At 57.5% G+C, this 26,620-nt stretch overlaps 1 protein-coding gene across 5 annotated transcripts; it reads left to right on the forward strand.

The window, feature by feature from the left end:
- The first annotated feature begins 14,922 nt into the window (after window positions 1-14,922).
- On the forward strand, window positions 14,923-26,413 carry RHPN1 (rhophilin Rho GTPase binding protein 1). Of its 5 annotated transcripts, none has more exons than XM_074352792.1 (15): window positions 14,923-15,103; window positions 17,991-18,106; window positions 19,147-19,266; window positions 19,523-19,598; window positions 20,220-20,297; window positions 20,714-20,841; window positions 20,935-21,101; window positions 21,345-21,538; window positions 21,955-22,114; window positions 22,188-22,301; window positions 22,579-22,773; window positions 23,245-23,321; window positions 23,515-23,661; window positions 23,766-23,927; window positions 24,354-26,413. In XM_074352792.1, the coding sequence occupies exons 1-15, from the start codon at window positions 15,023-15,025 to the stop codon at window positions 24,516-24,518; spliced, it is 1,980 nt and encodes a 659-aa protein (XP_074208893.1). In that variant the 5' UTR covers window positions 14,923-15,022; the 3' UTR covers window positions 24,519-26,413. The 5 variants fall into 5 exon arrangements, 4 of the variants coding, with proteins under 4 accessions (XP_074208893.1, XP_074208891.1, XP_074208892.1 ...); XM_074352790.1 differs by having other exon boundaries at window positions 19,138-19,266; window positions 24,354-26,411; XM_074352791.1 differs by having other exon boundaries at window positions 19,138-19,266; window positions 20,717-20,841; window positions 21,958-22,114; window positions 24,354-26,407.
- Window positions 26,414-26,620: the final 207 nt, after the last annotated feature.

Below are 26,620 nucleotides of genomic sequence, written 5' to 3' on the forward strand. Positions count from 1 at the left end.
TAAATAAATGGAAAGTCAGCCCATGTTCACAGATGAGAAGACTTCACTTTGCTGAGATGGCAATATTCCCTAAAGTGATCTACAGACGAAACCCAATCCCCACCAAAAGGATGGCTTCTTTGCAGAAACTGACAACCAATTCAATCCTAATTCACATGGAAATATGAGACATCCTGAATAGTCAAAACAATCTTGAAAGAGAATAACAAAGTTAGAGGACTCACATTCTGATTTAAAAGCTCACAATAAAGCATCAGTAATTAAGACAGCGTGGTATTGGCATAAAGATAAACATATAGGTCAATGGAGTAGAACTGAGAGTACAGAAATAAACCCATATTTCTATGGCCACCTGACCTTCCACAGGGGTACCAAGACCATTCAATAGGGAAAGAATAGTCTTTTCAACAAATGGTGCTGGATGTTCCACATGCAAAAAATAAAATTAGACACCATTCTCAAAAGTTAACTTAAAACTGATCAAAGACCTAAAACTAAAGCTGAAAAACTCTAAGAGAAAAAAAAAAGTGAATCTTCATGATTCTGGATTAGATACTAGTTTTAAAATATGATTCCAAAAGTATAAGCAAAAACAAAACAGCCAAAGTGGACTCATCAAAATCAAACTCTGCTGCTTCAAAGGACACCATCAAGAACGTGAGAAGACAACCCAGAGAAAATGTTTGCAAGTCATGTATCTGAGAAGAGCCTAGTCATCTCAACATATAAAGAACTCTTACATCTCAAGAATAAAAAGACAAATGAAAAAAAAAAAAAAACAGGCAAAGGAACTGAACAGATATTTCTCAAAAGAAGAGACGCAAATGGCCAGTAAGCACAGAAGACGCTCAATATCAGCCATAAAGGAGATGCTGATCAAGCCCACAGTGAGCGACTTCGCACCCACCCACTTAGCAGGCCTTTCCGTGTCTCCTCATACTCAGCAATTCCACACAGCAGGTAAGAGAAACCCCGTTTTACATACAAGAGAAACAAGGCTCAGGAAACTTAACTCCCCCAGAATCACACCATTGCTGAATGCAGGAGCTGATGATACCAGTAAAGACTATTCTGACCCCGAAGCTGGCAACACGATTTGCAGTCACCCCTTCACGAGGTATGAAGCAGCAATGCCCAGCAGAAACGCGACTCTAGCCACATGTGGATTTTAAGTCGTCTAAAAACCAGAAGAAACAGGTAAATCTGAGTTTTGATTTTTAACATATACTTAATCTCAACGAATACATCTAAAATATTGCCATTACAACGTGATCAATATAAAAAGTTGGTGAGTTAGTGCACATTCTTTTTTCCTACTATTTGAAATCATCATACATTTTATACCCACAACATGTCACCACTGGGACCAGCCACATCTCAGGCACTCAAAGCCACATGTGGCTGGTGGCTGGTGGCTGCAAATGGGACAGCCCAGGGGTAATGGTTAAGATAACAGTGTCCAATGTCTGCTCCTCTGCTTAGTGGCTGTGTGACCATGGGCAAGTTACTTAACTTCTCTGTGCCTTGGTTTCTCATCTGGAAAGTTTAGATAACAGCACCTGCCTCATCAGTGGCTGGCTAAAATGATGCAGACCAGAGCAAGAGCTTCATCATCTCAGGGGTGCTAGTGAATACTGGTTCTCGACAGCACCTGGTGAAACCTACATTTCAGAGCTGCTCCTGCACTGCAGCGTTCAGGAGTTCCCCACCAGGCCTCCCCAACAGGCCCACAGCCAGCATCCCAGGCCTGAAAGAGGCCAGAGACCCCTGCAGGCAGAGATGCACACGGGGCAGGGGCGGGGCCAAGGCTGCAGGGTGGTGCCGGTTGTGGGCGGGGCCGCAACGGACATACCATCTCCACCTGCCTTCTCCCGTGTCCGGCCCTTTGGTGGCCTCGCGGTCCCTTTTCCTGTCTCTCTCCGGATGCTGCAACAGCCGGCTCCTCCTCCTCTCAGCCCCCGCCCTGCTCCGGCCCACACCGGCTCCTCTCCTCTTTCCGTGGCTTCTCCAGCTGCACGTCCTTTCCGGGAGGGCCGTGTCCACATCGCGGGCGTCCACACCGCACTGCCCTCTCTGCCTGCGCATCTGTCCCCGGCTCTCCATCCGGCTCTCCATCCCCTTGTCTCCGTTCCTCTGCTTCTGGAGCTCCTGCCCCGCCCGCGTTGTCCCTCTTCCTTCTTTTGTCTTTTCTGGAAACCGCAGTCTCTGCTGCGGACTCGTTACCTGCTCCGAATTTTTCATTTTCTTCTTTCTTAGTTTCTTCAGCCCACGTGTCTTCCCCCTCCTCATCCTCACCCTGTGACTGCCTCCTCACCACCGAGCCTCCCACCCCTCCAGTGTGGCCAGCTTCCCTGTCAGGGGCGCTTCTCTGGCCACGGGCTGCGCGCCCTCCCTGCTGGCTCCCGGCCCGCAGCCCCTCTGTGCAGCCGCCCTCCTGCCGCGGCCGTGCGGCCCCCTCCGGTCCCCGCCACCCTTCTGCAGCATCCATGTCCTGGTCTGTCTCCCAGTGCCTTTCTTCTCAAGCCCTTCCCGCCTTTTCTCTTCCAATTTTCTTTCTTTATTTTTCTTCCATCTGCCTTTCACTTTCACCCCGTCCTTTCCCTGGCTTGCATCCACGTGCTCCTCCTCTCCCGCTCCTGGGGTGCTGGCCCGCAGGGCCCTGTCCCCAGAGGACACCTGGAGAACACCAAGCGCCATCTTCCTCTGGTCTCCAGGGCCTCTCCAGGGCCTCAGAACCGTGCACAGGAGAGAGAGCACCATGAGTGGGCCACACGCCACAGGCAGTGCCCACAGGGTCACACACCCGCAGTGACCACTTCACTCGCTACATCCTGCTCTGCCCTCCCCTGCAGGGGCTGCCATCAGAGGATCACCCACACCCAGACCCTGCATTTCTACTGCCTCTGATGGAGCTTTGGAAAACGGCTTGTGTCTCAGCCCTCGTGGCCATGGCAGGAGGGGAACCCAGGACAGTGCACCCGCCTCAGGGCACAAATACCTCTGGGGAAGGGCATGCGAGGAGAAGCTATTCCGATGCCATCCCCCCCACCCCTGCTAGGCTCCTCAGACTCGTTTCACAATAAATTCCTATCAGACCATTAAGACATAAGGCCATTCGTTGTCTTCTCGTATTTGCAAGAACAAACATCACGCAAGCAAGAATGCTTACAGTCGGTCATGAACATCGCACCTGAGGATGTTTACCTGGCCTTTTTTCTTGGATGGCTTTTCGTGGTTTTTTGTCTTCACTGGCTTGGTGGTCTGTGCAGATCTAGAATACAAAGTCATAAATATTTACGTCTCCCGTCACTTAGAAAGACTACCATTTTGAAATCAGAAGGAAAGATTCAAAATAGCCGACACTGGAGACTATGAAGTCTCCCATCTTTTTAAGGGGCTTTTTCCTATTCTTCATAATATGCTTGGTAAACATAAGCATATTCACAGGACAGCCGTGGGCAGGCGGTTAATGAGCACAGCTCCAGTCTGGCACTACTGAGCTGCTGGAGTTATGAAAGCTGGCCCGTCTCCTGCCAGTGGGAGACCTCCTGAGGCTGTGGAAAGAGTGGCCGGTGGAGCCAGCCCTGTCACCCATCAGGCCTGCCCCATCAATACTATGACTGCCTAGGAATCATGAATTTAGAAAAACAGTGCTTCTGGAGGGAGGGTACAGCTCAGTGGCAGAGCGTATGCTTAACATGCATGAGGTCCTGGGTTCAATCCCCCATACCTGTGTTTAAACAATAAATAAAAATGAGTAAATAAATAAACTTAATTACCCTCCCCACAAAAAAGAAAAAGATTGGAAAAACAAAAAGGAAAAAAGAGTCCTTCAGAAGTAACCTTTAAGAAGTAGTAAGTGTGAGAAAACACATTCAGAAACAAAACCCAAGCTAAACCGAGAGAAGACCAGACATAAGGCCTAGGCAGGAATGGGGCACAATCTCCGCTGCCCCCACAAACAGTCGCATGGAAAGGGCCCGGGGTGGGGCAGGCACTAGGTTCTGAGGGCAAGGCCAGCTGACTGACCACCCAAAACCAGCCTACTTCACAGCCACTAGGATGGCTACAGCAACAAAGATGGAAAACCACAAGTGTGGGCACAGGGGGGGGGGGGGGGGATCCAGTTCCTCACACGCTGCTGGTGGGACCGTACAGTGGAGGAGACATCCCGGAAACCAGCGTCTCAGCTCCTGAACAAGGCAACAGAGAATCACCACGAGACCCAGCAACTCCATGCCTAGGCGTTCACACGCGTACCACGCATGACTGCTCACAGCAGCAATATTTACAAGCGCCCAAAGGTGGAAACTACCCAAGATGTCCATCAACAGACGAATGGACAAGCAAAAGGTACTATATCCAAACAGTAAAATACCTTCAGCCTTAAAAATGAATGAAGTACTGACATGCACTACAATGTGGATGCATCTCAAAAACATGTTAAATGAAAGAAGCCAGACACAAAAGGACAAATTCTGTATGAGCCACTTACACGAAATATCCAGCAAAGGCAAATCCATAGAAACAAAAAGCTGATTAGTGGTTGTCAGGGGCCAGGGGGAAGAGGAAAACAGGGGCTTTCCCTTTGGGGTGATGAAAAATTCTGGACTTAGACAGTGGTGATGGTCACACAGGACTGTGAATATACTTAATGCCACTGAACTGAACACTCTGAAATGGCTAAAACAATGAATTTTACATCACATGATTGTTATCACAATAAAAACAAACATGAAAGGAAGGTCTCCCCAAATCTCTGACATTTCCCACAAGGGAAAGGCGAGAGCTGGAACAGAGCAGGAGGCGCAGCAGCAATCCTGCCTCCATCCATGGCTCGGGCGCCGCGGCAGGGCCCCGCGCCGCTCCTGGGCCACATGTTTCTGTCTTTTCTGGCCAAGCAGTTTTGTCAGATTTCAGCAACGCTGGACACTTGAGACATTTCACCGTAACAGTCCCAATTTCGGCTGCACGTGGGCCTGCGGACCCATGCGCCCACACAGCAGTGCGCCCACGGCTCACGACAGGGCACGTGGGAGGTAGGAGCAAGGGGAAGTCAGGAGAGGGAGCTGCCCATCTCCCCTGAGAGCAAATTACAGGGAACTAACAAACTCCGAGAAAACATCCAGTTAGACTACTTCTGTTCTCCAAGGCCAAGTGATTCACCCCAAACTGGAAATACTACTTCGAGCAACACCGCTCGAACTAACTGTAGAGCTCAGACCCCACTCCCCACCAACTGGCGCACAAGGCCTGCCAGGCAGCCGTGCAGTTTCCAGCACTGAAGTTCCCCAAAGCAAAACCTACCGTGGTTTTTTCCATCAGGTTTTTCCTTTGTTCCACTGGACAAAGGGAGCTACTGATGCTATCACCTGACACAATAACGTGGTAGAAACCAGACAGGGGAGGTAAAGGGAGGTCAGCGACAACTGTACACCTAATGCCTTTTAAAATGTTTTTGGTTCTAGTCTTTGGACAAGATGTGGTTACACTGATTGTTACCTAGTTTACGATTACTTCTGATTTTTATTAAAAAGAAAAAGGAGGCAGCTAAGGCAGGGGCCGGTCCTCAGGACGTCAGCCTTCTTCCTCTGCTCTCACAGAACATGCAAGAGATTGATTTCTGCGGTAGGCAGCAGCTCACGTGACCAACTGCTCTATGGTTCTACTGGATTCTTAACTCTGAGTGAAAGCAAAGACTGGTTAAAAACAGGGAGTGCAGGTTCCAATTCTACTACCCAGGCTGGACTCTGGACAAAAGGTGGTGTCACTGCCGCTCCTGCAGCCTCATCCTCACTATCTCCACCTCACCTCCTGCACGGAGAAGGGACACAAAATGAACCTTACCTGGTATCTTTTGAAACAGAGAATGTACGTTCTTCTTTCAGGCACAGCTACAAGTCACAAGAACACAGAGTTCACTTACTCAGGAACGTCTCTGTGTGGCAAGAAATGGTTAGAACTTCTGTTAAGACACTAAGTAGACCACCACCAATGTGTCCTGCACATGACACCTGGGGAGAACATGACCTGTAGGAAGCGAGCAGGTCAGGTCCAGGCCTCCATGACACCCCCAGCCAGTGGCTGCCCATTCCTCAGAACTCAGCAAAAGGGTGGCGGCAGCCGAGTCAAAGGATTCCAATTAGTGCCTCACCAAACCCACCCCTCCTCAAACTGACTCTGAGCCCAGGCACAGCACAGGAAGCAGCACACCTTCCGAAACTGGGGGGAAAAATGTACTTTACGTGAACAGAAAATGTATATTTTTAAAACTATCAGAATGACATGGAAACTAAAAAAGGCTTATGGGCAAAAAAAAAAAAAGAAAGCTGTAACACACTGAAGACTGTAAGTTTAAAAACGGAACGTTAACAGTAAATAAAAGGATCAAACCTGGTCTTTCCCACATCTTCCCTGATTCTTTTGGTTTGGCTCCTTCACTTTCTGTTTCTTTGGATTTTCCAGCTTCAGCTGGTCAGTATTCCCCCTCTTCCTTTAGTGAAAGAAATATTTTTTATTGAAATATAGCAATATTGTAATGTGATTACCAAGGGCGGAAATGCAAAGCCAACACAGATATGGGGTCTCTGACTTGAAGAAACACACACTGCACAGAAAAGTGACAGGACTGCTGGCCCCTCTCCTCTCCAGCCCAACACCAGGCTCCTTGTTCCACTCCACCTGGCTCGTGTCCCTGTGCACACGCTACCCCTAGCGCATCTTCCACTAGTGCAGGGATGGGATCAGTTAGACCAGGCTGTTTCAAGATCTAGACCAGCTCATTAATACAAATCACAATTCGCCCAGCAAAGGTCACTTCTTCCCAAAAGTATTCAGTTACCTTGTGAGGGCAACCTTATCCTTTACCAAGAACGCCTTCGAATCGGACACTTGACCGTCTCCCATCGCCTCTTCTTTATCTGTAGTTGTCTGTCTCCAACTGTAAGAAAGCACAGAGAGCTCAGATGCATCCCAGAGGACCTCGGACAAGTAGCAGTTCATTCCTAAAGGAGGTGAGCCTAGGCCCGTATGGCAGGGACAGTCTATGGCCCATCACGCCTGTGGCTGGTGGTCCTACCGGCAAAGCCTACATCTAAAACACAGCAACAGCTAATTCACATCAACCCACCACCAAGAAAGGAGTAAAGGCACACTGTTCACGAGGTCTCTGTTGAACAGGTGCTAGTCATTCTTGACATTACTACAGAATTACTCTCTCCAGGAACAGTTTAAAGGTATTTTTTTATACATCATCTTTATATATATTGGAGGGGGAGGTAATTAAATTTATTCATTTTGATGGAGGTAATAGGGATTGAACCCAGGACCTCATGCATGCTAAGTGCGCTCTCTACCACTGAGATATAACATCATCTTTATATTTTTAAATATTACAATTAAGTATCTTGAATGTAGGCATAAACTCCACTAAAAATAACCTGTTTGCCAATTCTAGCTGAGTACTTACGGCTTTAGATACATCAGATCAAAAGGAAAACAAACAAAAAAGCTGTAAACTCGCAGTGTTACAAGAGGAAGGCAGATGGAGCTCAGGAAAGGGGGCAGTGCCCCCACGACGAGGACGACCCAGGCCCTGGGGTAGGCCGGTGCGAGAGATTCGGGTTCCAGGGCGGCGCCCCGACCGAGCCCGGGGACAGAGGGGTTTGCGCGTGTGAGCGCGGGTCCAGGCCCTTTTCCGAGGCGGCCAGCCAGGCCAGCGCCGGAGCAGGGGGCCCCGCGGGCCACTCGGAGTCGAGCAGAGAAGGGGGTTTCGGGGCAACGTCCAGCTCCGGACACCGCCGCGGCGCCCTCAGGCCGCCGCACCTGCTCTTCGAGGCCCCAGGCCGCCCCTGCCCGCCCGCACGTGCCGCGCCAGGCCGCCACCACGGGGGCCGCCGGGAAGGCGGGGTCGCGCATGCGCGGGCGCGGCCAGCTAGGTCAGGGGAAGGGACACCCTGAACCAGGCGGGGAGGCAGAGCTGGGCCCTCGCGGAGTGGTGAGGGTGGGTAGGGGGCGCCCAGGGCCAGGACACCCCCCTAGAGGGTCCCTCTCCGGGTCTGCGAAGCTTGGCTTCGTGGGCTCCCGCGGGCCGAGGCAGACCTCACTGGGCTGGGGTGCTCCCCAGACCCAGGCGTGGAGGTGCTCTGGGCGGCTTTGAACGCTGAATAGTAAAGTGTGAGAAACGCTCCCGTAGCAATCTGCTCAGCGTGGGCTGATCCGGGTTCCACGGGCCAGCTGGCGAGAGCCCACTCGGGACGTTGGGTATGCGAGTGATTTCATTAAGCTGCGCCCTAGGCCGTAGGCTGGGGGTGCGAGGCAAGCAAGGCATGTTCTTCGGTGTCGAGAAGGCGGGGAGCATCCTTAACACACAGGGGCTGTGCTAGAAGCACGTTGGGGTCTGGGGAGGCGGTCGCAGGAGGTGACACTCAAGCTGAGTCTGGAAAGTTGAGTAGATGTTGGCCAGGATGGCCTGGTAGAGTGGACCCCAGACAGTTGTGTGGACGGAGGCACAGCACAGCGTGTGTGCAAGCTCTGAGGTTGGGTTCCCTCAGAAGAAGACCCTTGGTGAAATACTTTATTTGGGCAGGGGGCCCAGGAAGCACAGGTAGGGGACTAGGGAAGGGAAAGAGGCCAATCCCAGGTGTGCTGAAGAGTAGGTTTGTGCTGTGGGCCCCCACGTGGGGCCTCTGGGAGAACACAACACACCTCCAGAGTGAGTTAGCTCCAGGCTCCTCCTGTGTGTCATTGCCTGGGGCTGCTTTGCGCCATCAGCTCCGAGGCACTTACAGCAAGCCCTGGGCACAGGCCAGCACAGCTGGGCACTGAGAGGAGCCCGCAGGGAGGAGGAGTGGAGTGCATGGAAACAGCCAGAGTCCAGGAGATGTGAGCTGGGTGCTGAGAGCATTGGCCAAAGTGTGTGGGCTGGTGTTGGGGAAGGGCCTGGCGGGGTGTGGATGGTTCAGGCTCTGGGGGGGCACTGTCAGGTTAGGAATGATGACAACCTGCTTCCATTGCTTTTCAGGCGATGAATGGGCAGGACAGGAGGGCCTGCAGAAAGCTCAACGCCTGGTCCGGTAGGAGATGGACGGAGTGAGGATGGTCATCTGAGGATGGTGGGAAAGAGAGGTGTTCAGGATGGCACCCAGGTTCCAGTTCACATGGCTGGGTGGGTGGGGCTGTCCTCTACCCCTAAAACCCACCACAAGGAAAACTGCCTAAAAACACCTTTGCTGAAAATAGAGGAGGCTATTACAAACATGCTCCCTTATTTTACAATTTGGTTGTTGTTTTACAGGTTCTGGTGCCTTTGTCTTAGGTTCTTAAAGATGCCATTTTTCCTGCCTTCTTAACAAATGGACATTAGGTAAATAGCTGTTTTCCAGCTTTGGTGAATAATGGCCAGACGGAAGCCTTCTGTTGTGCCGACGGCCTCACACTGCCAGCCGACAGTGTGTGCCACAGAAGCTTTGCATAAAGATGGCATCTAATCTACAATTGTGCCTGGATTTGCTAGAGCCCCATGGAGGCTGAACTCATTTTATTCAGAACGCCACAGGAACGATAACCAAAAAAGGATACCATGAAGGCAACATCTATCATACGCTTCTTAAAAAACCCCATTGTCAGCATCAGTGACAATGGCATTACCGCTCAGTCACTGAGATTAAAAATTAGTCATACGTGGAAAATAGAAACAGGTTTTCAGGGAGAGGGAAGCTTTGGCTCCACTGAATTACGCCCCCCTTTTTTTTTTCGCTTGGTTAATAAATGATGCATATTTTCTGATGATACATACTTTCAAGGGTAGCTGTGTCTACGTGGTCCCGGGTTTGGGGTGAGAGCCTTGTCAGTTGACTGGCTGGGCACATGTGGAAAATATTTTATAAATTATATCCAAAACCGTCTGACAATGAAGTACTCAGTTGTGACATCAGTTACCTCCATCTAGAATCTGAATCTTTCTGGATTAGGTCACAGAAGAAAAAGAGTCCTTGGAATTAAGGGTTTTTTCCTTCCCAGGATCCCAGGCTATCAGTGAGGCATGGTCATTTTCCAGAGCATCACTCAGCTGGCTGTCCGTGCCCTCTCACCAGCTCAAACCTTGGTGAAACCCTGCCCCATGCCTTCTGAGCAGCCACATGCCAGCTGGGGCCCTGCACCACCAGGAAGGCCCGCTCCCTGTCCTGAGCCATCCTCCTCCCCTCCTGTGACCTCCAGCACCCCTCCTTGGCCCACTCCCAGCGGGGCCCCTGCTTCCTGTGTAGGAACAGCCCATAGGGAGCATCTGCATCCTCCCAACCCCACGCGTGCCCTGCCTGTGGCCCCCACCCCTCTGCCCTCTCCTGTTCCTGTGGTTGGACTGTTCGTCCCTCTGTCAAAGGCCAGCCAGCCCCTCGGCCCTCCCCTGACCCCACAGCCAGGTGTCACGCCAGTTCTGTGCTCTCCCCCACCCTGGGCAGAACTCCCAGACACGTGTCCACTTCCTCTCCTCTGGCTCACTTTTGAGCCTCATCAAAGCAGCCCCTTGTCCCCATGTCCCACTGAGACTCCTTGCTCCCGGCAAGGTCTCCAGCAACCTCCACCACATTCCCTGGCTTCATTCTGCTGACCGCCAGCAGCATGAGGTGATGTCTTAGTCACTCACTCCCCGTGGACCCAATCCCTCCCCAGGTTCCCGGGCAGCACCTGGCCCAACCCTGCTGCCCCAGTGGCTCCCTGTCTTCCTGACCATGACGCGCTGCCCAGCCCTCTGTGACTTCCAGCTCACGTGGCTCTGTTGCAGCCTGCTCCCCGCCTGGCCTCCGCCCCTCCAGAGTCCAAGGATCTGATGCAGAGTATTGTAGGGGGGCCCCAGTGGGGAAGAAAATGCTGGTGCTTTGGCTGTCTGCCCGAGATCAGACCAGTAAATGCCAACTACTGACACCAGTGCTCTGGGCAGCCCAGGGCGTCCTCACCTCATGCTGTTCTAGGATGAAACTAGTTCCCCAAAGTGGCTAGAGAAAGGCCCGTGGAGCCAGGCCACTCTGCCAAATTTACAAGGACAGTAATCTCCCCCGCTTTTCTTGGCCCTCGTCCCTGAAAAGTGCCATTTTCCCAGAAGCCACCTTCCTTGCTTGGAGCGAGACCTCTCCCTCCCTCCCCACATGTGCACTCAGCACCTTTGTGTCCAGGAGGGACGAGAGTGCGGACCTGGCCTGGGAAGGTCCGGAGTGTGGTGGTTGTTCAGGGCCCACAGAGCCCCTCCTGCCAGGGCCCTGGGCTGGGCACCCTGAAGAAGACAGCTCTTGGGAGCTCCCTCTGCCCCCAAGTGGCTTTTTTGAGGTGCCCTCTGCAAGCCGATGGTCTCAATGGCTCTTTTCTTTCCCCCCAAATGACTCTCAACTTGCCTTCAAATAAGAATAAATATGCGTGTCTGCTCCCTGGGCTTTGACAGCCCTGAGCTGGCCCCAGGACGAGGGTGGGATTGATGGTCCTGTCTCACCGGGAAGCCAGGTGCATCTTTTACTAAAGGTGGTTTCCAAATGATGAATGGGTTTCTCAGAAACACAAAACTGTTGATCGTATTTACAAACAATTCCTTTTTCACGTCCTGTCCTCTGGCCTCCTCGTTCCCCAGTGACGCCCCATGGCTGATGCACTGCTGGCTGTTAGCACCATTGATTAAGGCTTCCTGTGGTTCCGAGGTGCCTGGGACTCCATTTGTCACAGACAAGTGGCTCACACACAGCAGTATATCATGTTCCCTTCCGGCTTTACAATTATTTATTCTTCAATTTATGTTGCGTGCCCTCTAAGTACAGGCACATCCCCAAACTCCAAAATCCCAGCCTGCCACAAAGGTCAGCAAACACAGGAGTGAGGGAATTCTGTGCCAGTCCCGTGTTCCAGCACCTGACCCCTCTGCCCCTCATTCTGAAAAAATGTGAAGGTAAATAAACAGTGTCAGCGCTGTCCCTAATTGACACTCAGGACCAGAGAGAAAGTCGACAGAAGTGCCACCACTTTTCACCAAGTCACCAAGCAGTTAGCCCTGAACCAAAAGACCCAAAACCCAAATTCTCCTGCACCTCCTGAGAAGGAGGCAGCATCAAAGTGGCCCAAACCCGGCCAGCAGGGGGGTCTTCCAGGACCAGCTGCTTTGTCCACGTCTCTGTCCAGACCGCCACCTTCTGATTGCATTTGCGGCTCACCCGTGGCATTCCTCGCCATCAGTCCCTACAGGAGACCAGCTGGTATGCACTGCTGTGGGTCACTACATCCTGCCGATGTTTTTGGGATGCCCTGACATTAAAAGGCATTTAACCTCCCCAGCTTCTGCCCTACACAGCCCCCACGTGGTTCCGACACGCTTTGGTTATTTACCAAGGTTTCCACCTTTTGGGGCTGACTTGCCGTCCTTCCCTGGAATAAGGATGGAGGCAGGGCAAGTGGACAGGACCCCACCAACAACGGGGTCTGCCACTTAGGTGTGTGGGTGAAATCCATGCAGTGTTTTCAGCCCTCTCTTCATGAAACGTGGCGTCTCACCTGATCAGCTGCTGGTGTCCCTCCCCTTCACCAGCGTCTGTCCTTCGCAGATGAGAGGACTTGCTGCGTGACTGTTAGAGTCTGGTGCCCCTTTCAGCAGTTTATTCTACAGTTATTGGTCTAATCTGGTTTTCCTCTCTTTCCAGGGTCAACTTTGATCATTTACGTTTTGGTCCAAGATCATGGTTTTCCCTGGCTCTTCCAGTTTACTGTCATGATGTTCCCTCACAGTTTGTCTTGGTTATTGCTCTGTTTTCCTTTCTTAATGTGGTGTGTTTGTGTTTTCGCTCTGAGGCAGCCGCTACTCGTGGGGATCCAAAGCCCTTCTGGTTCTCCTGAGAGACAGAACCCCAGTTAGTTTGGAACAGCACATGCCAGCAAGGACAGTACATTCCTGGCCTCCCCTGCAGCCATGTGTGGCTGTGTGACAAAGTTCTGGGGGACTCTGGGGGACATCTTGCTTTCCTCCTGATGCTTCTTCCTCCCTGGAACCCAGACATGAGCCCAGAGGCAGAGTAACCTCGTCTCCACTGAAGGTGCACAGCAGACACCCCTGTGGCCGTACCCATGCCACCACCGCCCACTTCTGAATGGTGACCTGGGGAAATGCTAAGTATCTCACTCCCGTGCTAGGCCACCACATCCCAGTCCCCTGCAGTCAGAGGTGGATCCTACATGATACAATCTTTTTTTCTCGAATGGACCCTCTCAGGAATTCATCAACTTTTTTTTCCCTTAAATACTCGGGTTTTTTTTTTTTTCTCTATGTGACTGATGTCAGCTTTTAATCTTCAGTTATTTCCTCCTACTACTTTTTTTTAATTTGGTTGATTTACTTTATATATATACGCATTATATATGTATAGTAATCAACTCCCCTAAGTTTACAGACTTTCCTTTGGTTTATTCCGTACACTTTATATAATGTTATTTACTTTTTAGGTAATGTGCAGTTTGTGTTCTTTCCTTTAATTCATACCTTATTTAGAAATATCTCTTTATTTCCAATGGTTACGGTCTATTTTGGATGTTTTTCGTTGTCAAATTCTAGACCTCCACACTTCAAAAGACAAGCTTTGGGATTCTCTTGTTACAGAAGATGTGGAGTTTCACCAACCTTAGCTCTACAGTACCCACTTAGCCAGACAGGAGCCTCCCCCAGGGCCCCTCTGCCCTCCCCAGAGGCAACTTCTTGTAACTCTGAGCTGCTGATTTGGCACTGAATTCCAAAATTCCAAACCACATGCTTCTGCATCTGGAATTCTGCTTTCTAATTTAGGCCTTATCTGTTGACTTAGCCTCAGGAGAAGGAAGCTTCACCTTTCCCCACCTAACAGAAACACGTTGCTTTGTCCTGGGGTATGAGTGGGAGCATCTTCTAGGATTACTTTCAATTTTCCCTGGAGCTAAGAATAATTTTATTTTGTTGTTATTGTTGCCGATGGCCAGGGTGAGCCAAGGAGCTTAGTTTACAGGGTTTAGCTCTGGGGAAGGGCAGCATCAGGCGGGCATGTTGGGGGAGAGGAGCCCAGGGTTCTGCACCAAGGCAGAGGGTGAGGGTGGACAAGGCTGGATCTTTACAGGAACTTGATAAAGATTAGCTGTGGTTACTGCTTATGCTCTGGTGTTGCTGCCCCTACAAACGGTGTTCTTAGGTGAGGTGAGCCCCACGTGAAGTTTGAGTGCGGTCCGTAGTCACCATACCTAGAGAAGTAATGAAAGGGAGCAGGCTGCGGAGAGTCCAATTCTGGAAGCAGGCCGGTTCCGCAGGCTGGCTGCTCCTGGATGCAAGTCGGTTCTGGAAGTAGGTTGTGAGAGGAAGATGGTTCTGGAAGCAGGTTGTGGAGGCGAGTTCTAGAGGAGGGTTCTTGGGGGGTGGATTTTGTAAGCGTTCTGGAGGAAGGTTCTGGGAAGTGGGCTCCACAGGTGGGTTCTGGAGGAAGGTTCTGGCGGCGTGACAATGGACTGCCGACCACCACACCGCTCTGAGGCCAGGCCGGAGCCCGGGTCCCCACCCAGAGAGAGGAAAACGGACCTCAAGCGCTGCACGGGCGCTCGCTCTAGCAAAACCGTTAAGCCCATCGCGAACGTTTTCGGACTCGTCCCGCAGAGGCCCAGCCGCCAGGGAGGATGAAACCCGCGCTGCCCTGGGCCCGGCGCTACGCCTTGTTTTTCACTTTTCGGCCGGCCGGCGGTTACCAGGGGCGACCACATATCCCCCCCCGGGACTCCGCGGGCACGGCGGGCGGGGCCTGTCTACGGAGCCACCTCCCCCACGCTCTGGTTGGTCGAGGCTGCTGTCCGTCGGAGCCGCCGCCGCCGCCGCCGATTGGGCAGCGGAAAGTTTCTCACGTTCGGTCCCCAGCACCCCGCCCCTCCCCTCCGGCCCGCTGGGTTGCCGCCGCCGGGAGAGGGCGGTGCGGGATCCTGCGCGTCGGGAGAGCCTGCGCTGGCGTCGGCTTCCAGGCGGGTGTAGCCCGGGCAGGAGGCAGGAATGGTTCCCGAGGAGAAGCCGGATGGTCCGGGCACCGGCGAGGAGAGCGCCCGGCTGCAGGCGGCCGGCAGCATCCGCAAGGTGGGCGCCCCCGGGGGCTGGGGGCACCGGGAGAAGGGCTCGCTCTTGTCGCCATCTGCCGCAGGCGCGCACGAGGCTGCGGAGCCGGTGTTGGCTTCTCCCGTCCAAGCGCGCCGCTAGACTCGGGCGGATCCCCGCATCTTACCCCTAGAGGCAAACTGGAATTCCCTCTGGGGAAACTGAGCCGGGCTGCCTGTCTGGACTGAGCTCCTTTCTCTCCCCTGGGGGACCCATCCTGTACCGACCAGGAATGGGTGGGAGCGCAAATCCGGCGCGTGGTTTTCTCCGACGCTCTGAGACCCCTTTCTCTGGCAGGTGATCGGCTCTGGTCAGTGACAATTCGTGGCCCTCGTGTTTGTTCCTGGCCCCCGACATTCCTCCTTTCCTAGCTTTTCCTTCTCTCTTCCAGGCCTCAGGTTTGCACTGGGCACCCAGCTCTGTATTTCATGAAACTTTTAGCAACGGGTGGCTGAAACCTACTGGGTACAGGACATGGCTGGAGGACTTCCCAGCTGGACAGTTTTGTCTATCCTCACTTCCCTGCACCTCTGCCTCCTTCTGAAGTCCCTGGCCCTGTGCAGTGCGGAATGTGGATCATTTCCAGGAGCACTGGGGAAGCTGGGAGTGAGGGAGGTGGGGACCTCAGGAGGAGGTGTCCGGACCTCGGAAGGAGGGGGCACTCAGGCTACTCCACTCTGCAGCCCAGAGCCCAGTTGTCCCCTGGGAATCACCACGAGGCTGCCCCAGTGTTTTCAGTCCTGTGCCACCAAGCAGAGGTGGCACCCGCACCCACAAGGTTGTGGAACCGGCACTGCTGACTGACTTGCTGTTTGTTCCAAGACCTGTGCTGGCATAGTGGTCACCACACTTTGCCAGTTTGGGCCGCCATCCGTGCCATTTCCTCCTGGGTTTCTTGAGGGGACCCGCTAGACCCTTGCCCGTCAGGGATGCAGCAGTGAGGGTGCTTGGGTGTCACTTCTCTGTTCTCCATCAAGGTGGGGGTTGTGGCACATGTGGGCAGATCCCTTTACCACCCAGCACTGCAAACTGGGCTGCAGTCGCACCTCCCTCCCAGGGCCTAGGTCCTACAGCCAGCTGGCCTCCTGGAGGGAGCCTGAGGGTTGCGAGGCCATGAGGGGTGCTGGCTGCAGAGCTCAGAGTGGATCCTGGCTCAGAAGCTGCCATCTCCCACCTCCAACACATCTCTCTAGGAGCACTTGACTTTGGAGACCAAATGAACTGTGTTGATGAGGACAGCCCTGCTGAGCTGGCTGCCCCTGCCCAGGCAGACAGTCATGCTGCCCACCCAGAACCCTTAGAACCTGCTTCTCTGCAGTGGAACCATTGGAGGGAGAAGGATGTAGCTTCAGCTGTGGCCTTCCCTCCCTTCCCTCCCAGGATTCTCAGGCCTCCCGGAGGGAAGACAGCCCATGTCCTCTGCTCCTTCCCTCCTGCGCAGAGCGGGTGTGGGAGGCACCATGGAGAAGAGGTGCAAGGCAGTGGGAATACAGACACTCAATCAGCAGGGCAGGGAGAGGAGGGCCATGTGTTGTCTTGTTCCCTCCTGGTGCTTCCCCAACACCAGCACCCCGTCCCATCTGCAGAGGAGGGCCCACCCAGGGCCCCACAGTGGGACGTCCTCCAAGTTGACTGCTCCTTCTCTCATTGCTCAGTGGGAACAAGTCCCCTCTCCCTAGTTACCTCAGGACCACTCGGAAGCCTTCTGTCCTTCAAGTCCCAGAAGAATGCCTCCTCCTACAGGAAGTCCTCCCTAACTGACCTCTCCTGAGAATGTTGGAGTCTGGAGGAGATGCTGGGCTGTAATCCAAGGTGGCCACATGCCTTGTGTGTGCGAGGGTGTGAGGCCTTCTTCTGGGTGCCCCCTGTGCAAGGCTGGGACAAGCTAGAGCCCCCAGAGGGTCTGAAACTGCTCTATGTGTTGGTGGGGGGCACACTTCCTCAGGTATGTGGAAGACAGTGGACATTGCAGGGAGGCTGATGTCAGGCCTGCATGAATAAAACCTTTGCCTGTCCATGTCATCAAGGCATGGTTCTGGGAGGCACTGTGTCCTCATCCCTGCTCTGGTCAGGGGCTGGGTGACCACAAGAGAACGTTGCCCAGGAAAGTGCATTCTGAGAAGCCCTTCTCAACTCTTGGGCTGGTGACTGACCCAAATGGGAGGTGTCTGAATGGCCAGCCATGCCAGGTGGTGGCCACAGCTGCATCAGTCCTACGGGGGCCGTGAAAGCCCCTCCCCTCAGTGGAGGAAGCCTCTCATCACCTCCCCCGCCCCCCACCCCACCCTACCCCCGTGGCCAGAGTCCTCAGGTTGTTGTTGCTGCTTCAAGCTGCCTCACAGCTCCCTGCCTGGGGCTCCAAGACGTGGGCAGGATGGTCCCCATGCAGTGCAAAACCCTCACTGAGGTGGGTGGGGCCGACAGGAGGGCCATTGGGAGGCCTGGCCTCCTGCCCATGAGCCGAGCAACCCTGGGCCTGAGGTTTGGGTACTTGTGGCAAGTAAGCAGCCGGCTGGGACAGAGCACGGCCAGGCTCAATGTGGCCCAGAGGAGCCCCAGCACCCTGCAGGCAGACCCTTCTCCTTGAGCGCCTGGGCAGGAGCTGGGCTAGGGCACCCCCTACACCTAAATGCATGCAGGCCAAGTAATTGTGTGGGCGGATGGGTCTTGGGGTTACAGAAGGAATTCACAAGGGCAGGAGGACATGTGGTGAGTGATTGGCCATCTCCCGCCAGGGGCTGGGGGGTAGGTTCCGGGCTGGACTGCTGAGACCCAGAGTCCCAGCTTCTTCCCGGGACCCTGTCCCAGCCACGCCTCCACCCACCACGGCCTTCCGGGACTGGCCTTGTGACCTGTGGCCTCTCTGCAGAGCTGCGACCTCCTGGCAGATTCGCAGGACAGCCACCTGCAGAGCCGCAGGACCCGGATCCACCAGCAGATCAACAAGGAGCTGAGGATGCGGACTGGCGCCGAGAACCTGTACAGGTGAGTGCTGGGCACGTGGGGCACCTGCTGCCATCCCTGACCCTTGACTCTTAGGAGAGTGGTGCCGTGTTCCCAGAGGCCCCTGCGAACCAGGCCCCTGGGTGATGGGGGCAGGGCAGTGACCCAGGTGGGTGCCTGCTCTTGTGTCCACATGTGAGTCCATGACTGTGGCCTCCAGTTGGGCTCCCAGGAGGCAGGGCTGCACCTCCCACCAGGGTCTAGGGTGGCCGTGCTGCTCAGCTGAGATCCTCACAGATAACCCAGGCCCCACCTTGGTGGCCCTCACTGGCAGGGGTCAGCTCAGGGCCAGCTGAGTTCCATGCTGGGCTGGAGCCGGGCTGGAGGGGTGTCCACACCGGTGTGCAGTGTGGGAGCCTCTGATATGCTCATGGTGACCAGCAAGGGTACTTTCTAGGCTGAGCTGTGGAAGGTTACAGGCATCCTGAGGTTGAGGACCTGGGAAATGGTCCTCCAGACGTGGAGGCAGCTCCACCTTAGAGCACATGAGCAGCGTGTGTGCTCTCACCTCCACACTCACCTATTCTATGGGTGATGGGCCGAGGCCCAGCCTGCTCCAGCCCCAGTCGGTGAGAACAGAGCCAGCTCCAGGACAAGGCTCTGCTGGGCCCAACAGGCCCCTCTTTCCCTTAGCAGCCCTGCCTTCCTGGAGGCCGCCGGCCCCTCTGGCAGGCACAGAGAGGGTCTGATCCCCACGCCTCCAAGGAAGTGGGCTTCCAGTCGCTGTGGAGAGCAGGAGTGGGCTGTGTCCTGGGGGAGTGAGAGGTGGTGGAGGGCATTTATGTCCTGGAAGTCCTAGGTCTGAGGAGATGCACCTGGGCCAGAGTCACAGCTTACACGTGAGGACAGGAATCTGCATGAACTACGGGGGGACACAGGGAAGGGGAATTCATCTGGTGGGCCCTGGACCCTGCTGCTGTGCCCCACCCCAGGGGTGTGGGGTTGCAGTGAAGCCCAGGGGCCTGTGGTCCCCCAGCAGGGCTAGGGCTTCACTGCAGCCTGGCCTCCCCCAGAGCCACCAGCAATGCACAGGTCAGGGAGACGGTGGCCCTGGAGCTGAGCTACGTCAACTCCAGCCTGCAGCTGCTAAAGGAGGAGCTGGAGGGACTGGATGGCAGCATGGATGCTGACCAACCCGAGAGGTGTGTGTCCATGTGTGCGTGTGCATGTGTGGGAGGACGCGACCCAGGACAGAGCATGGTGGGGGCCCCTGTGTGCAAGGATGCCAGCCGGGCAGCACCTGTGGGATGTGATGTGTGTGGGTGTGCGAGCACACGTATCAGAATCAGAGGAGAGGAGTGTCACACCTAGCAGGAGCAGTAGCGGGTGCACTCCTTGGCCACTGGGGACAGCAGAGTCCATCCAGCCCAAGTCCGGACTCGACGCTTCTTGTTCTAGTGAAGGCGTCACCGTCCCCATGATCCCCCTGGGGCTGAAGGAGACCAAGCAGCTGGACTGGGCCACACCCCTGAAGGTGAGTGCTGGCCTGTGAGCCCCCCGGGGTCGGGGGCATCTTAGAGGCTTCCTGGTCCAGGCGTCTCACCGAGTGGACGAAGACTCTGAGGCCCAGAGGGAAGAAGGGTCTGACCTGGAGCCGCCTGGCCTCCCCAGGCTGGAGGGGATTTTGATGGGGTGGACTTGGCAGAGGAGCACGCCCTAGAAGCCCCAAGATGGCTATAGGGTCCCCTGACTCTTGCTCTGAGGGTCCCGCTGGCTGGGGGCTGCCCCCTCCAGTCAGAACCTGTGCTGAGAAAACCCACGGGTTCCTGGGGTCCCTGTGGGGTCTCACAAGCCAGGCTGCCCCGAGCAGCTTGCCGCTGCCTGCCAGGTCGGGTGGAAAGGTGCTTTGACTCTTGGCCTCAGTGTCCCTTCCTGTGGAGTGGCAGACAGCACTTGTTCGTGGGGATTATTAAGGGAATTTGGGTAGAAACGTTACCAAGCTTCTGGGCCCCACATCTGTGGTGCTGGCGGGGCCCGCGTCAGGGCGCGCGCCGGCCCTTCTCCAGGGGCCCTGCGCCTGCCTTTGCTGTGGGTCTTCACTGCTGCTGGGCTGGGAGGTCCCAGGGAAGCCCAGTGCCTGTCCCCCCCGAACCAGGAGCTGATCTCGGGGCACTTCGGAGAGGATGGGACTTCCTACGAGGCTGAAATCAGGGAGCTGGAGGAGCTGCGGCAGGTGAGTGGGCTCCTCCCAGTCTGAGAGGCCGAGGCGCAGTCAGGGACTAAGCAAGGGAGCTGGGTGTTGACGTTCACGCTGCAGCAGTCCCCGCCTGGGGCAGCAGGGAGCCCGGCGCCCCCAGGGCTCTGTGTATGCTGGGGAGTTCCGTCCTCACGGGACGCTGCTGGCCCTTTGGGAGTGGCTGCTCCCTGCCTGTCCCCTCCCCAGGGATCCTGCCTGGGCCTTGCGCCCAGTGCCGACCTTCCCCTGGGCCCTACAGTGTCCTGGAGTGGCATGTGTGGTCACAGCAGCCCTGGGGAGGGCAGGTGTGACCCTGTTGACCCCTAGACCCCGGAGTTCTCCCAGGGGGGCTCCAGGGTGGTGTGCCTGCCGTGGGTGGGTTGGGGTGGTGGGACCCAGCGACTCCTGCCCAGCAGGCCGTGCGGACCCCCAGCCGGAGCGAGGCAGGCCTGGAGCTGCTCATGGCCTACTACAACCAGCTCTGCTTCCTGGAGGCGCGCTTCGTCACCCCTGCCAGGAGCCTGGGGCTGCTTTTCCACTGGTAGGGCGGGAGTGGCCAGGTGCCCTGGGGCCACCTCGGAGACTCCTAGCTTCTTGCTGTCAGAACTCTGCCCAACCCCACCCCACCCCACAGGTATGACTCGCTGACGGGTGTTCCAGCCCAGCAGCAGGCCCTGGCCTTCGAGAAGGGCAGCGTGCTCTTCAACATCGGCGCTCTCCACACCCAGCTTGGGGCTCGCCAGGACCGCTCCTGCCCCAGGGGCACCAGCCGTGCTGTCAAGGCCTTTCAGAGGGCCGCTGGTGAGGCTGCCCGGACCCCAGCCCCGTGGCTGTGCCAGCACACTCCTTGCTTCTAGGCCCGTGCAGCAGGGGCCCTTCTCTGTGGTCAGAGCTGAGGGGATGAGCAGGACGGCCCGCCACCCTCGGAGCTCAGCACGCACAGGCCCTCTCTGAGGCGTGCAGAGGGTGCTCCCCGACCATGGGTGGGGGGCACAGGTGGGGGCACCCTGCTGCACCACTGTCAGCTCCCCTCCCCCTCCGCAGGGGCCTTCGGCCTCCTGAGGGAGAACTTCTCCCACGCGCCCAGCCCCGACATGAGCCCCACTTCGCTCTCCATGCTGGAGCAGCTCATGACTGCCCAGGCCCAGGAGTGTGTCTTCGAGGGCCTCTCCTTGCAGGCCCCCACGGACCCCTATGACTGCCTGGCCCAGCTGCACCTGGCCCAGGAAGCCGCCCAGGTGAGCACGGGAGCCCCTGTCCCTGGGAGACAGGCCAAGCTGCTGTGGCTCAGCAGGCAGCAGGGCCTGGGTGGGGGGTGCCAGCTGGAGCTGAGCGGGCAGAGCTGAGGTCTGGGCAAGGAGGGGCAGAGTGCTGTGGCCACGTCTCCTTCTGTTGACTCCCAAAGCCAGCTGTTGTCCTGTGCCTTGTGGGGTTGATCAGGACCCCAGTGTCCTGGGTCCCTGCTTCTGCGGCAATACCAATCAAAGCAGTAGCTGGGGGCCTCAACCCTAGAGCTCAGCTGAGCGTGAGGCGGGGCAGCTGGGGCTTTGGTGGGGGTGGGTGGAGGCCCCAGGGTGAGGAGAGGCTGGGGCCAAGGCTGCTGGGCTGGTCCCGGTGTCCCGCAAGAGGCCCCATGTCCCGCCATGTGCACCAGCAGGTGGCGGCCGAGTACCGGCTGGTGCACCAGACCATGGCCCAGCCGCCCGTCCAAGACTACGTGCCCTTCCCCTGGACCACCCTGGTGCACGTGAAGGCTGAGTACTTCCGCGCCCTGGCGCACTACCACGCAGCCCTGGCCCTGTGTGACGGCCCCTGTGAGTGCCGCGCCCACCTGCCCCTGTGCCGGATGGGCCCGGCCAGTGGCTCATGGCTCTCTCTGACCCCTAGTGGTAGCCGAGGCGGAGCTCCCAGCCGTTGAGCAGGTCTTTCTCGGGCTCTCAGCCTCCTCAGCACCCAGGGGCCCGGCGCTGCCCCAGGAGCGGGAGGAGAGCAGGAAGCTGGGTGAGGCGCCAGGAGGAGGGTCCTGGGGCCCCTGCAGGGGTGGGAGGTGAGTGACCCACCCCACCCTGTCATTCGCAGTCCTGGTGTCCCGGCACTGGTGGGCGATGCCCAGAGCAGGGGCCTGAGCATTGTGGGCAGCGAGCGTTACAGGCAGGTGGGGGCACACGTGAGAGGCAGCTGTTCCCACTGGAAGCCCCCACCTGCTCTCCTCTCGCTGCATCTAGGGGCGGGGGGAGCCAGGGCCCCACACAGCGTGTGACAGCTTGGTCCCCTGCAGGCAAGGCCCACCTGAAGCAGGCCATCCTGGGTCAGGAGGAGGCACTGCGGCTGCATGCTGTGTGCCGGGCCCTGCGCAGGGTGGACCTGCTGCAGGCCGTGCTGGCCCAGGCGCTGCGGCGCTCACTGGCCAAGTACTCGGAGCTCGACCTCGAGGATGACTTTTTCGAGACCACTGAGGCCCCTGACATCCAGCGTGAGCAGCCAGGCCCCTAGGGGTGGGTGTGTCCTGGCCGGAGGGCCGACTGTGGGTGGAGGCCCAACTGTGGATGGAGGCCCCTGCCATCAGCTCCCAGGAGCTGCGGGCCCTGGAAGGAGGAGCAGGCCGCCTGGGGGAAGCCCAGGCCAACAGTAGGCTCGCTCCCCGGTCCCTCCATGCCGCCCCATCCCTGCACCTGTTTCCTGTCCCATGGGAAGCTGCCACCTGGGAGACAGACACCACAGGCCAGATGTCCAGGGGGAGCTGAGGGCCCAGGAACCACATGGGGCTCCTCCTGGTAGTGAGGGGGCAGTTGGGCCAAAGAGGTCTGCAGAGGGTCCGGTGTGCTCAGCCTGCACCTTGAGTCACCCACTGTGCTCTGGCCAAGCTGCATCCAGCTGCGTCCCAGAGTTCTGGGGCATGAGCCTTGGGCTGAGCCCTGCCCTCCCTTCACCTTCACCCTTCCAGCTAAGACACATCAGAGGCCGAAGGCCAGGGCACCCAGCTTCTCTCGGGTGAAGGTGGCTGACATCTTCCACCGGCTGGTGAGCACCCCTCCCAGGCCACCCCCACCTCTCTCCGTGTTTTCAGCAGGCCCACGACGGGTGGCCACGCCCCGGCCCTCTGCAGACCCCACTGGTTTCTGTCCCAGGGTGTACACTGGGGTGAGGGTGCTATGGGCCAGGGCTCCGCCAGATGCTGCAGCCCAGCCAAGCCTCTGACCTCTGACCCTCCCAGGGGCCCCTGTCCGTGTTCTCAGCCAAGAACCGCTGGCGGCTGGTGGGGCCCATCCACGTGGCCCGCGGAGAAGGGGGCTTTGGCTTCACGTTGCGGGGAGACTCGCCCGTCCTCATTGCTGCGGTCGTGCCGGGGGGCCAGGCTGCGGTAAGGGCCCCCTGACCGGGGCCGAATGCATGAAGGGGACGGTGGGTCTGCAGCTGGGGTGGAGGGGTGCCCGCAAGACCCCCAACTGACCTGTCTCCCTGCAGGCCGCCGGCCTGAAGGAGGGGGACTACATCGTGTCTGTGAATGGGCAGCCGTGCCGGTGGTGGAAGCACGCGGAGGTGGTGGCCCAGCTGAAGGGCATGGGTGATGAGGGCGTTAGCCTGCAGGTGGTGACACTGCTGCCCAGTGTGGAGCCGCCCGGCCTGGTGAGCCCCAGGGCCCTGGGAGGGGGTACCCACCTCCTGTCCCACCCCGGCCCTGGGCCTTCTGCCGGGCCCGAACATCCCCAGGTGCTAATAGGGCCTTGGGATGGCCTTCCAGGCAAGCAGCCACCTGTGCCACAGCCTCCACCAGGCTGCAATTCCTGCCCTCGATGAGGCCCCTGCCCACCCCACAGTGGCCTCCCCACTCCCAGAGGCCCCAGGCAGACGCTGCTGCAGGAGCTCTGACCCCTGGCTTTCACCCACCCCAGCATGGCAAACCCACTGGGGGCCCTGCTGCATGGCCGCCTTCACAGGAACCCCCAGAATCCCCCGTATACCAACCACCTCATCCCCTCATGCTCGCCAGGCCGGCCCCAAGTAGGTCAGGCCAGGGGTGCTGACTGGTGCCTGTTTCCATTCCAAACACAGGGGGCCCGCCGGCCAGGCCTAGGGGCGCTTCTCAGGAGCCAGAAGGAGTGTGGCCGGGAGACACCGGGGCCTGCCCGAGCCAGCCCCAGGCCCCTCCTTGGCTGGAGCTGCAAGGCCAAGAGGGGCAAGACTGGAAGGAGGCTGTCCCCAGCCCCACAGCCCTGAGCTGCTCGCTGCTCTCGCCCTCTGGGTTGCTCAGGGTGATGGTGAGGGGCTGGCTCCCCCCACACCTGGGCACAGGCTTCAGCTGGCTGGGAATGAGGACCCCACTCATGCCTTCCCCACTCTAGAGAACCTTCAAGCCGGTTGGCTGCACCCCGCCCAGTGCCCAGAGCTGCCCATTAAAGACAGTGTCGGATGAGCTGTGGGAGCCCAGTGCTGGCGGCCAGGCACTGCACTTGCATGCGGCAAGTGTCACAGTCGCTCTGGACCCTCAGTCCCAGGTGCCAGAGGCTGCCTCTGGGCTCCCCTGTCCTCATGCATCCCCAGTGCCCACTCGAGGAGGGCAGCTTCCCAGGTAGGGGTGTCCAGCCACTCCCCTTAGGCCCTGAGGGAACCGTCCCCGGAGAGCCGGGTGGGCTGGCGATGTGCTGGCAGCAGGCCCCTGCAGCCCAGGTGCCCACTCCCCTGTGCTGGGCTCCCATCCCCGTGCCCTCCAGCATGTCCCTGTCCACACCCGCCCTCAGGGCTAGGTCAACCCCAAGCCAAGCTTCTGCCTGTCCCGTAGTGAGCCTTGCTGGGCACCCCTCCCACCAGCCCACCCAGCTCCCTACACACTGGAGAAGGCTCAGCTCCCTTTCTGCCCGGCCCCTGCCTCCACACAGCAGCCTGGGGTGCCCACAGCACCACCAAGGCCAGCCGCTGTGACACCCTTTACTGTCCCTCTGTGCACAGAACGGGGACCCCTTCCTGCTTCTGTACTTCCAGTCACTTCATTCTCACAGGCCCCTCCCTTTCTGCAACCAGGGCAGATCCCAGATCCAAACCTGCAGTGGAGTCATTGTCCCTGCTGCCTGCCCCATCCCGACTTCCCACCCTGCCAAGCTCGGCCCCCACCTCACCCTGTCTCCATCCCTGTCTCCCCCAGGCCCCGCCCCACCCATCCTCGCCCTGCAGTGGGGCTGGGGCACCCAAGGCCACTGCTCCAGCCCACAGGCAGGTATCTGTGGAGCCGTCTTATCCCCCTGCGCTGGGTGCCTCCAACGTGCTCTGGCCCCTTCGGACCCCATCCCTGCCGCTGTGGCACCAAACTGGGCTCCTTGGACCGTGAGCCCTCAGTGTCCCCAAGCCGCACCTCCTGGAGACAGCCCCTTAGGTGCCACGGAGGGGACACTGTCCTGGTCCCGCGGAGATATGGCTCAGGACTTGGCCTCAGAGGGAGGAGTGAGAGGTGGGAGGGGTGCTGCCCGCGGCCCTAGGCAGGTTGGGGTGGGGGGGGTCCTCGTGGCCACCAGGGGGCAGCCGCTGCCTGCTCAAGCGGCCGCAGGAGGGGCGGGGTCTTTGGGCAGCAGCAGGTTTTGTGAAGGGCAGGCCACGGTACCCAGGAGAGCAAGGAAGACCTCTGTAGGCCAAGCCCCACCCCCTCTCTCCAGGTGCCGTCCCTGACCCTCCGTGGGGTCCCCAGGCAAGAGCAGTCCTGGGAGCCCAGCCCCTGTGACCTACTGCCTGCGTCCTGACTTCAGCGCTCCTGGGGAGGGGGGACCTGTGGGGGTGCTAATGGGGGCTGCTGAGAGAGAGCAGCCTCCCAAATGGAAGGGCAGGGCTCCCCCACCTGCCTGCGCCTGGGGACAGGGCATCCAGGTGTGTCCTTCCCAGACCCACCTGCTCCGAGAATGCCCCTCTCAGCAGAACCAGCCAAGGTCACCTCAGCACTTATTAATTTGATTAATAAAACTGTGCGTCAAGGAAGCCATTACCCACTAATCGGGGACGACAGGGCTGGCAGGTCCTGTCCAAGATCCAGCAAGTCCCCCACGTCCTGCGGCCAGCCTGGCCCTGAGGGGGATCAGGAGCTGCCACCTGCTTCTTGCTGCAGGCAGGGAGGGCCCCTTCCCAAAGACCACACCCTCCCCACTCAGGCCCTGCCAGGGCTCTCCCAGCCCCTACACAGACAAGTGGCCTCTTTCCTGTCCCTCAGGCAAGCCAGGGTCTTTGTTCCTCAGGGATGGGCTGGGCTGTGCATCCAGGGGAGCCCCAGCTCTCCAGGAAGCAATGAACCCCTTTTCCAGAGGGGAAGGAAGTGCTGACTGAGGGCCATAGACCAAACA

The sequence above is a fragment of the Camelus bactrianus genome, chromosome 25 (genome assembly GCF_048773025.1).
Source record: "Camelus bactrianus isolate YW-2024 breed Bactrian camel chromosome 25, ASM4877302v1, whole genome shotgun sequence".
Classification (NCBI taxonomy): Eukaryota; Metazoa; Chordata; class Mammalia; order Artiodactyla; family Camelidae; genus Camelus; species Camelus bactrianus.

Excerpts from the sequence above, each read along its gene's own strand:
- RHPN1 (XM_074352790.1), top strand. The coding sequence starts at position 15,023 with ATGGTTCCCGAGGAGAAGCCGGATGGTCCGGGCACCGGCGAGGAGAGC. Across the intron at positions 20,842-20,934 it reads CTGGGGCTGCTTTTCCACTG|GTATGACTCGCTGACGGGTG; the intron begins GTAGGGCGGGAG and ends CCCACCCCACAG. Across the intron at positions 23,662-23,765 it reads TGCCGGGGGGCCAGGCTGCG|GCCGCCGGCCTGAAGGAGGG; the intron begins GTAAGGGCCCCC and ends GTCTCCCTGCAG.